The sequence below is a fragment of the Hibiscus syriacus genome, unplaced genomic scaffold (genome assembly GCF_006381635.1).
Source record: "Hibiscus syriacus cultivar Baekdansim isolate YM2019G1 unplaced genomic scaffold, ASM638163v2 tig00013040_pilon, whole genome shotgun sequence".
NCBI classification, from domain to species: domain Eukaryota; kingdom Viridiplantae; phylum Streptophyta; class Magnoliopsida; order Malvales; family Malvaceae; genus Hibiscus; species Hibiscus syriacus.
This window is the reverse complement of record NW_024062296.1, coordinates 2644757-2656705: the sequence shown is the minus strand read 5'-3', so window position 1 is coordinate 2656705 and position 11949 is coordinate 2644757. Positions and strand designations below refer to the sequence as shown.

General features: G+C 33.8%; 1 protein-coding gene and 1 pseudogene across 1 annotated transcript; one reads left to right on the top strand and one right to left on the bottom strand.

The window, feature by feature from the left end:
- Positions 1 to 240: 240 nt before the first annotated feature.
- Positions 241 to 7424, bottom strand: LOC120205788 (annotated as a pseudogene).
- Positions 7425 to 11101: 3677 nt separating this feature from the next.
- Positions 11102 to 11551, top strand: LOC120205783 (serine/arginine-rich splicing factor 12-like). Its single transcript, XM_039205592.1, has one exon. It carries the CDS (start codon positions 11102 to 11104, stop codon positions 11549 to 11551), a length of 450 nt encoding a protein of 149 aa, XP_039061523.1.
- Positions 11552 to 11949: the final 398 nt, after the last annotated feature.

Below are 11949 nucleotides of genomic sequence, written 5' to 3'. Positions count from 1 at the left end.
GTTCCAAATATGCATGCATGCATGTGCATTTCTGACCATATATTAGACAGAATCAGCTATAATCATGCTTTTACAATCATATGTTTGTTCCTTGAAGGATAACCACATGATTTTGATCCAACGATCTTGAATGCTGCAAATGATTGTGATAAAGGATTTGTACAAGTATGTAATTGTTTAAGTTAATCATTTCCTCTAATTATCATACATACGAGACATGATGGCATATTGGCATCTTACACTAAATTATTGTATTTTTTTTAAGTCTAATCTTGAATGATCACGTTTCTGAATCACAACCTTTAGTCCACTGGCCATGTGAGCCGTCAATAGTGGCACGAAAACAGGCCTTTTTGATCCCATGCGTTTGATTTCAAACTGTCTTAATATGGAGGCCACCACATATTTCATCTGAATGAAGTCCATCTCTTTCCCAAGACAAATTCTTGGACATGCCTGAAAAACTGGGAACTTGTATGGACTTACCTTCTGATATGAAATCAATTATTTGTTTTGAGTCATATATGTTGTTCCCCGATCGTGATTCTAGTAAGAAACTCCGCATTACTTTGAATGTAATCTGAAATTCGCAAACAACGTTGTAAAATAAAATGGATAAATAAAATATGGAAGTGGAAAGATGAAAGATACGTTGAAATGGATTAGCAGCGTAGGAAGAGTGATTCTTGAGGTTAAGGAAAATAAAGTATGAAAAGGTTGGTGAAGATAGTAGGGAGTTGGTGTGTAGTATGAAGAATCTCATGGAAATGGAGTGTGACCCATTAGCTATATAAGAACCAACAATATAATATGATGGAATTGAGGTGGAAGAGGATAGAACGTGACCCACTAGCTATAGGTGAGCTTGGAACCAACGTTATAATAAAATGAAATGGATCAAGGCTTCAAGACTAACAAGAAACCGATATAGTTCTAATCCAAGAACTAAAATGAAAGAAACCTTTCAAAGAGTTTATTATGCAAAAGTTCTAAGTACAAATGCCATAAAGGTTCCTATTTATAGTGTTGATAGGCACCATATAAAGAGATTTTACAATTAAAATAAAACAATCACCTAAATGCAATTGAATTCAATTAAATGACTTGTCATTCTTCTTATCCTTTGATGGATGATCATGTAGATTGAAAATAGATGAATTAAGCTTTAATTTGAGATAATTCTAGCCTTAAATTTGTCCAAAAAGGAGAGGTGACTCTTGGGCTGCCTTGCTTTTCTTGCAAATGGAAGAAAAGAGGATAAATGAAGTCATAGGATGAATGTGGACATCCCACATGTCCAAATCAGCTTGTATCTTCAAATTTCTTGCTGATTTTATCACTTAATTTGGTGGTTAAATGAAATAAAATCAACATTCATTGCTTGTTCCCATGTAGAATATGATCAGCCTTTGAAAGATAATAAAGGCCTTGAATGCTAAGTTTTGAATGTTGGTTATTGCATGTCCCCTTGCTTGAACATGAATGACCTTCAATGGGTGATAACATAAACCTTGAATGCCTTGAATTGGTGAATTAAGATGGCCATCAATTGCTTGTCTCTTGGTAGAAGATGAAATGACTCTTCCTTGGCTCAAACTCATCCAAATCATCCTTGTATAAAATTCCCGTAATGAAAATTCCAGTCTACACTGTCTTCAGTAAATCGATCATATCTCAAGCTCCCGATATCGGATTGGTGTGATTCAAAAGGCATTGGAAAGATAAGAGATAGTGGAGTAATTTCCAATAGATTTCTGAAACTAAAAAATTATGTATCGCACCCAGAATTAGAAGACATTCTGACTGATATTCGTGCATCTGTTGAAACCATTCAACTTCTCTCATGTACCTAGACACAAAGGTGAATTTTATTCAATATTTAATTGAAAACATGCATGAAACAATTAAGAGTTAATGTAATAAATGAACTAGTTTGATGAATGAACTAGTTTAATTAAGGAACTAACTTTATTCAATCAACTAGATGCTTTAAATGCAATGCATGATTAAATGAACATCACACTTATTAAATGCAATGAATGTCATGCAACTAATAAAACTCATGCAAATTCATGCAATGAATGATATCATATTATAAGCATGTCCCAGGAGGTAAATACAAACATATGATAAAAATATAGTGCATAAATGAGTAGGTATAGGATGAAGTAAGGTAGAACTCCCTTTGATTCAGCCTTGGTGAAATTCAATGATTTAATTAGATCAAGAAGAAAGTTAGGGCTGATTGGGATCACATCATTCCCTCCCTCTTTAATATGATTTGTCCCCAAATCGATGCTTGCTACAAAAGGAATCAATCTCGACTTCCTTTTAGCTAGGAACTCCTTCATTCTTGCTTTGCACAAACATCATTCTTTGGAATTAAGTTTTGTTTGCTTGTGCACTTCATTTCCATGTTGTTCATCTGAATAGGTATATGTTCTTTGCACTTTTCCTTTTTGTTCCTTTGAATCATCATGATGGTGGGTGGAGAGTCTTGACCTTTGAACTCCTTCAAGTAGGTAGGTTACACCATCTCCTTTAATCTTTGTTCCCTTCCATATAGTGGCTCTTTAGTAGGTGAACGATGCTTGCTTCATACTCTTGAATCGGCTGATTTTGGGCAGAATATATACTTGTAGAGTGGACTTGTTTTTGTTGGGACAATCTTTCTCCAAATGAAAATTGAACCTGTCCTCATAGGTAGGTAAGATAACTCCATGCACATGAATTATTTTGCTACAAAATAAACCAAAATTAGCAAATGAAAAATAATTAATAGAATGAATGAAAATAGCAAACCATGGTGGGTATTTAATGGGCGTTGGTTGCTAAATTTTCTTCAAGCTTGGCATTGCTCTTGGAATTTCAACGAACACTACTATTGGGACTTCAAGTGATATATTATTTAGAACTTCAAATAGCTTAACTCTTGTGAGATCAAGGGACTTGTCTTGTGAGTATCCAAAAGTAATGTCTATTGGTGTTTCAAATGACACATCCTTTAGTTCTCCAAAAGTCATGATTCTTGAATTATCTCCTTGAAAAGACATGTCTCTTAGATTGTCCAGCAAAACAAAAGAAAGAATAGGAGAAGAAGAGTTGTTAGGTAAAATTTTATCTCCACTTTCCTTTTCTTTTCTACACTTATTTTCAACTCCAACGTTTCTTTCATCCACTATCTCATTTTCATTCTTTTCATTTTCAACTCTTTTTCTTCCATGAAAATGCCCCTTTTTTATTTGTTCGTTGGTGCAGTAACTAATTTCAAGAATAGCTCTTGAAACATCTTCGCCTTTGCCTTTGGGTACACAAAAAATATGCTCATCATTGACGTTGCAACTGGTCGTTGATTGACCTATTGAGGAAAATCCTTCGGCAGAAAACTTTATGTTACTTTCCTCTTTGAAGTTGGATTCTTCCTCGGTGTGAACATATTTCCACCTGTGTCTAGGAACAATTCCAACATTGGTGGTACAAATTAAAGGAAGAACAGACTTACTTGTCTCCATATAGATCTCATATCTCGAATCTACAATGGTTACAACTTTGCTCTCATCTTGACTTGGGTTAGCTTGTTCAATCATTGATTTCTTCTCTTGGTTTACAATTTACGATGACTTTATAAATGCCTTTACGCTTTGCAACACTTCGATTTGGACATTAACTAGGTGTGTGCCCTTTTTCCAAGCAACGATAGCATCTAAAATCTGGATGTAAGTTGCATTTAGTTGGAGTAGTATTCTCTTTTGACATGTACTCCTTCGATTGAGAAACTACGTCATCTTTTCTTGGTCTTTGACTCGAGCTAGAGATGAAACCTGAAAGGTTCTTTAACATTTCTTTCTCTTGAAAAGGTTCTTATTTCTTCCCTCCATAATCTTGACAACTCACAGATCATTGTTTGCGTTTGTAATTTAGGAGCAAGACCGTAATTTTTTGTCACCTTTTCCTGAAACATGAGAATTGTCTCTTGATTGTTGAGACATAGTTAGTAAATAACAAGATTTAAATCCCCACCAACAAAATCTTTCCAATACACTCCAAGGAAAAGTCACTCCCACTCGTGTTTCACTCAGGATGGCTTTTACCCAAAATTTTCTCTTGTGCCTTTTTCCGCTCTTGTTTTTCTTTTCAAGTTCTTTGAGAACTCCATCAAGGTTTCAAGTGGTCTTGTGGCTTTTTGGCTAAAACAAGTGTGGCTAGGTAGCAAGGATAGTGAATAGAAATTGGCTACAAGGAAAAGAGATGGTAAGTAAAGGTAACAAAATTGAATAACAAAATATAAAGATGACGTAACTATTTTTTCTTTAAAGATGAAAATAATTACTCCCTCCCTCTTTACACATTTTTCCTTTTTTTTACTAACCCAGGAGAGAGAAAATGATACGCTTACTGAATCAGCTAGCTCTGATACCAAATAGTATGAACTCGATTATGTGTTTTGAGTCATATATGTTCTTGCTCGATCGTGATTATAATAAGAAGCTTCATAGTACTTTGAATGTAATTTAAAATTCGCGAACAACGTTGTAAAATAGAAACGGATAAATAAAATATAGACGTGGAAAGATGAAAGATATGTTGAAATGGATTAGCACCGTATGAAGAGTGATTCTTGTGGTTAAGGAAAATAAACGATGAAAAGGTTAGTGAAGATAGTAGGAAGTTGGTGTGTAGTATGAAGAATCTCAAGGAAATAGATTGTAACCCATTAGCTATATATAGCTAAGAACCAACAATATAATATGATGGAATTGAGGTGGAAGAGGATGGAACATGACCCATTAGCTATAGGTGAGCTAGAAACCAACGTTATAATAAAATGAAATGGATCAATACTTCAAAACTGACAAAAAATCGATAGAGTTCTAATCCAAGAACTAAAATGAAAGCAACATTTCAAAGAGTTTATTATGCAAAAAGTTCTAAGTACAAATGACGTGGAGGTTCCTATTTATAGTGTTGATACGCAACATATGACGAATTTTTAGAATTAAAATAAAACAATCACCTAAATGCAATTGAATTAAATTAAATGACTTACCATTCTTCTTATCCTTTGATGGCTGACCATGCAGATTGAAAATGGATGAATTAAGCTTTAATTTGAGACAATTCTAACCTTAAATTTGTCCAAAAAGAAGGGGTGACTCTTGGGCTGCCTTGCTTTCCTTGCAAATAGAATAAAAGAAGATAAATGAAGTCATAGGATCAATGTAGACATCCTACATGTCCAAACCAGCTTGTCTCTTCAAATTCCTTGTTGATTTTATCAATTAATTTGATGGTTAAATGAAATAAAATCATCCTTCATTGCTTGTTCCCATTTAGAATATGATCAGCATTCAATAGATGATAAAGGCCTTGAATGCTATGTTTTGAATGCTAGTTATTACACGTCCACTTGTTTGACATGAGTGACCTTCAATGGGTGATAACATTAACCTTGAATGCCTTTAAATTGGTGAATTAAGATGGCCATAAATTCCTTGTATTTTGATAGAAGATGAAAGTATCCTTCCTTGGCTCAAAATCATCCCTGTATAAAATTCACGTAATGAAAATTCCAACATGCACTGTATTCAGTAAATCGATCATATCTCAAGCTCTCGATATCTGATTGATGTGATTCTAAAGGCATTAGAAAGATAAGAGATAAATGAATAATGTCCAATTGATTTATGGGGGACCCAAAAAAGTTTGTATCTCATCCATAATTAGAAGACATTCTGACTGATGTTCTTGCATCTTTTGAAACCGTTCAACTTCTCTCATGCTCCTAGTCACAATGGTTAACTTTATTCAATCTTTAATTGAAAACATGCATGAAATAATTAAGAGTTAGTGTAATAAATGAACTAGTTTGATTAATGAACTAATTTAATTAATGAAATAACTTTATTCAATGAACTAGATGCTTTAATTGCAATGAATGTCATGCATCTAATAAAACTCATGGAAATTCATGCCATCAATGATATCATATGATAAGGATATCCCAAGAGGTAAATACAAACATATGATAAAATATAGTGCATTAATGAGCAGGTATAGGATGAAATAAGGTAGAACTCCCTTTTAATCACCCTTGGTGAACATCAATGATTTAATCAAATCAAGAAGAAAGTTAGAGCTTATTGGGATCACATCACCTTCTTTAGTGATCCTATGTGGTTGTGGCTCGGTCGGAACTCATTACAGTCATTTCCCCATAATGCTTCCATCCTCCTCATTCTATTGGAAAAATAGGTAACCCTATCCCCTTCCTAGACTGAAGTACCATCAGGCAAAATATCATCCACCATGGCATGCTTGGAGTCCCATGCTACTGGTCCATACAACCTCATGGATTCAGAAAGTAAAGCTTTCAACAATTCCAATCCCTTCAATGATTCATAATCTAACAATCTTTCTCCCATTTTTTGTATCTCTTTACCAATTTTTCCTCTATTGTTGGATGGCATGAAAGCAACCAAAACAGCCTTGTCATTGCTATTGATGTTGTGTCCCTGCCTGCCATGATGAAGTTTATGACCATATCTCTCATCATGCCCAGCCGTTATCAACCTTGATAGCAAATCTTCACCGCCGCACTTGTAGTCGGTCTTTTTCTTCTTGTCATGAATGATCCCTTCAACATATGCATGAACTTCTTCAACTGAATACCTCATCCTTTTTTCTGATCCAACTCTGAGCCATCTCTTGACCTTCCAAATGAATAACAAAGGAGCAGCTCCACTTTTGGCACATATCTCCGGTGATGTCGAAAGCTTTGTTGAGAGGCGAAACGGATCGAGAAAGGTCTAAACCACATCGATCCACCCCTAATGAGACCTTGCAGATGATGTTAAATGCAAGTCGTCTAAGCAAGTCCTGGATGTCCACCACTGATGATGCATCCGCCAATGATTCCAACAAGGGTAAAAGATGATGTTCCACCTCTTATTCCAATGAGCTTATCATGAATTCTCTCAAACAAGTTGTGCTAAAAGCATGGCTTGCTAACTTCCTTTGAATGAGCCAAAGCTCCCCTTCCACATTGAATATTCCATAGCTAAGAAAACCACCTAGTATTTTAGTGAAGGTCTTGCCTTTAGGGAAGTTATTGAAGTTGGTTTTAAGCATGTACTCAACGTTCTCCAAATTGGCAGTCACAATAGTCCTCCGAGCACCAAGACGGTTTACCACGATCGTGCTAGTGTTTGATTCGGCGATCAGCTCAGTGTACCAATCTAACAATCGAATGCGGTTCTTGTAGAAGGAAATAAAACAGACGATTACAGGATAAGTTGGGGGCCATGTTCTGATAATTTTGGAGCTCTACAGACTTTACATAAGATTACATGCAGGAAAGAGAAGAACACTGATATCAACACAAAGTTGAACGGCATGAGCTTGAAAAAGGAGATGAATATGTCCATCTTAGCAACTTCAACATCAATGGGGGGCTTGAAAAACCAGATTCCTAGACGGTGGTTGTATGAGAAAAATATATTATATATTCAGCTGATGGTTTCATTATTTTTTAAAACATTGTGCTGTTTTCTTGGCTTAGACATTAGTATTTTTATCACAATAATGAATTGTTGCGGTTGATCCACTACCTAGGTGGATTAAGAGAAAAATAACCCCCCAATAAAACATTAATTAAATAAATAAAACTTGCTTGTAGAACAGACTGAATTTTTATTATGATATTGTGCGCCACCTGAGAGACAAGAGTAAGAAAATTAAAGAAAATTGATTAACTGTTTAGTAAATAATGTTGGTTTTATTTCAAAACTTTATCTTATTCGAATTTGAATACAAATTATGTTCATATCATATAAATTATCTGAATACTAATCAAACGTAGAAAAGGTGAAGAGTTTTGCCACTCCTACAATGATGTATGTTTCCCTTGTTTTGAAAAAAGAAAGATTCATTCACAAAATGATAAAAGCAGAGGATGGTTAAAGAAAGGGAGTTATTGACGCTATAAACTTTCTTAATAAAGAAATTTAGGCAAAAATATTGTCAGGATTCAAAAGGATTTGAGCACAAAGCGGATTTATCCTCTTTTTAAGTTTCCAATGGTAATCAATTTGTGACAACTATATTTACAAGATGGATTTATTTATCCTTGTATTATTTGGATAAAGTACATAATGATTTCCTGGTTATAAATCACTGTTGTATTGAATTTATTAGTTATTAAAATTTATAAAATGATCATCTAATTATAAGATATTATTTTGTTAAGTCTCTCAACTATTAAAATTTATAAAATAATCACTTGACTATTCATATGTTTTAAATTTGTCCTTTTCAATTAAAAATTTGATAGTTGTCTGATCTGGACGTTAACCTGTTGACTATGATATGATAAAATATGATATCATAACTGTTTGAGCAATATTTTGTGGATCGACTCTCCGTTTACATTATATCGTCGAGTTAGTGCTTAAACCATTGAGTTGTCGAGTTGGTGCTTGAAAAAAAAATGGTGGTGCCAATAGACATCATTAAAACATTATTTTATCATAATCAGGCATTATGTTAACATCTAGCTCAGTTGACCGTCAATTTTTAACAGAAAATTACGAGTTCAGAAAATATTAATAGTCAAGTGAACATTTTTAAATTTGTAATAGTTGGGAATATAACAAAATAACCTTATATAATTGAAGAATTATTTTGTAACTTTTAATAATCATAAAACTCAACAAAACAATACTCATTGTAGATGACTATTTGTATACTTTATTATTAATGAATCATCTGGTTCGTTTAGCTGATCAATTGTGTCAGTTTCTGTACCCAAATTCAGTGTGCCTGCACCATGTTTCATTTTTTTATCAGTACTGTTGGGTTCACTCACAATTCACTGTGTTGCTATCATATTCTTTTATCTATATGATACACATAATATTTCATAGAAGAAGACACGACTGACTATACATGCTCTCCATCACACACCGAGAATCATCTACAAAGTAATCTGATTGCTTTCCCTGTAGACGACCATAAAAGGGCACCCCATGTAACGAAACGTACCTAAATTCACTAAACAATCATTCAACCAAAGCTCACTTGTACCATTCCCATATATAATACTTGGATGTAGTTTATAATCAAATGTGGATGATTGAAATGCTGGTGATTAATATATATATATATATATATATATATATATATACGTGTGTGTACTATTAGCCTATGAATGAGACAAAGTCAAAAATGCGATAATGTAGAATAAACCACCCAAGTTTTGTTATTATGTATACAATGATTGATTTAAAAATATTTTTTAAAGTGAACATATGTATATTTATAATACAAAATTTTATATGAAATAGATACAAATAAAATTTTAGAATATACATAATCGATAAATAAAATAATTAATAAAATATTGAATTTTAAGATAAACATGGATCTACCACTGTATTCCTGAATTGGAAAATGTTTTTTCCATGCCTGCCAAAACACATGAGAAAAAAGAAGAGTTGAATGGAAGACAAAGGGAGTGTATTTTTTATTGGACCTTGGTGCAAATCCAAGTGTTGTTTTTGATGGCACCTGTGATGTGTCTGGGCAGAAACAAAAAAGCATAGTAGATTGAAAGTACATGAAGAAGATGACAATGGTTTGGTAGGCTAATTGGTTAAAATATATCTACTAGAATCTATCAAATTAAAGGCTGAAAAGAAAAATCCATTAAAATGGTTCACACTTCACTTCACTCCATTTTTTTTTTGAATCTTAATTTTTAAGATCATAACTTGAAAATATGCTAAAAAGTAGTAATTACACTAAAAAGTAATTTATTTTCCGGAATTAACATATCTATAATCTAATATGAATTTGTGCTTAAAAGATAGGGGTTTAAATGAATCGAGTTTGAACAAATAAAGCTATGTTCATGTTCATTTGTTTATTTTTGAACAAATTCATGTATAGTTCGTTTTAGTTTAAATTTTAGTATTGTGTTCATATTCGTGTATTTATTTTTGAAAGTGTTCATATTCGTTTATTTATTTTTGAAAGTGTTCATATTCATTTATTTAGAGTTCACGAACATATTCATTTAACATTTGCAAATATTCGTTTAATATTCCTTTAACATTAGTTTGTTAGGCAACCATCATTTTTCTTACCCTTGTAAAGTTAAAAAATGGTAAAATTACAACACTAGTCTTAAAGTTCTTTAAGCTTCACAGTTTAAACTTCAAAGTTAACTTTATATTCAATTTAGTCCATATCTTCACCAATATTTAAAATGTAAAAAATTAAAAGGAAAATAAGAACCAAGTAAACAAGCTTATAAACGAGCTTGTTCATGAACAGGAACGAACCAAACACACCTTTGTGCTTGTTCATTTTTTCGTTAAATAAGCATAAAATTTTGGTTACACTCATTTATTTAGCCTAATAAATGGATATTATACAAACTGTTCATGAATAATTCGTTACACACTCTGTTCGTTTACACCCTATTAAAAGGGATTATTATTGATGTTAGATATAAATATATGTTTAATATATCTGAATACGAGAGTTTTAAATAAAAGCAAGCTTTCAGTACTTCAACCCTACGAGAAAATTTGTTTTCTGTTCAGCAGTCAGCAATTTAGCTAATTGGCTAAGATAATCAAACCACATTACCATACCAATGATCCTCCTATACAAGTAGCTGCTTCTAAGAGACTTTTGCATCAGATACCATTAATGGTAGATGGCACGATATGGGGCTTCAAAAGCAATATGAAATCATCAATAGTTGGGGGGGGAGTGATGGACATATTGTCCATCACTGAATATGGAAGTGACCACAATTCATTGCTTCCAACAACTCAAATTTGTTCCCTAGATTGCGTAAGAATCCACTAGAAAAACATTAGTAGAGCTAGGTGATACTATGTTTTGCACAATAAAGAGAGTGAGCCACATGCTTGAGGGTGTTATCCAGTCATTTTTCTACAAGTGCCCCCACCGGAGCAGAAGTCTGTCAGTGTCAGGAATAGTCCATTTTTGCGTCAGTACAATTAGAACATTAGCTTGTTAGGCCTAAAAAACCCATGCCATAAAGTTAACTGTGCACAATTAGAACGTTCTCATGGCAGCTCATACGACGGAGAAAGCTTCAGGAAAGTTAGGTGAGGTTCAAACTCTGTTTGTGCAAAACATTCCTCCTAGATATCATTGGAGTGGACTGAGGCAATTATTCGGTAGGCATGGAGATGTTGTTAGTTCTTACATAGGTAGGAAGAATGACAGAACGGGGAAACGATTTGATTTTGTTAGATTCTCAAAAAAAGAAGATATAGAGAGAGCAATACAAAGACTTAATGGATTTTGGCAGTTCGGATATCGACTTTCAGTGAAGGAAGCAAGGTATAAAGCAAAGAATCCAAGAGAGGACTTGAATAGTCCTTCAAATTCCAATACAACCACAAGGGTACCTAACGATAAAAACATTATAGAAGAAGGTTCTAAGACACAGACAAGAAGGAGGAGTAGTTCTATACAGGGGGTTATTGATGATGAGGTCGTTCGAAAGTTGTAGAAATGTCTAGTGGGTACTATGGCAACGGTATGTTCTTCGACTTAGGTGGTTGATAGATTACGTGCAGGGGGCTTGGGAGAGGTCAGGACTAAGTTTTTGGGAGGGAGAGATTTTCTTTTAGAATTCGTGGACGAAGAGCTTTATACGTTCATGAAAGAGCATAATTGGTCGTTCTTATGAGAAGTTTTCCTAGAAGTTAATCCTTGGACAGAATCTTACAGAGCGTCTGAAAGGGTAACCTGGATTAAATTAATCGGTGTGCCATTACACTGTTGGAACCATAACAGGTTCAAAAGGATAGTTGAGCAATGGGGAGAATGTTTGGCGATGGGAGAAAATGCTCTTCAGGAACTGGGATGTGAGGAGATGACTATCTTGATAGTAACTAGAAGAAAGGA

What these genes read in the sequence shown, in the direction of transcription:
- LOC120205783 (XM_039205592.1), top strand. Translation starts at nt 11,102, where the DNA reads ATGGCAGCTCATACGACGGAGAAAGCTTCAGGAAAGTTAGGTGAGGTT.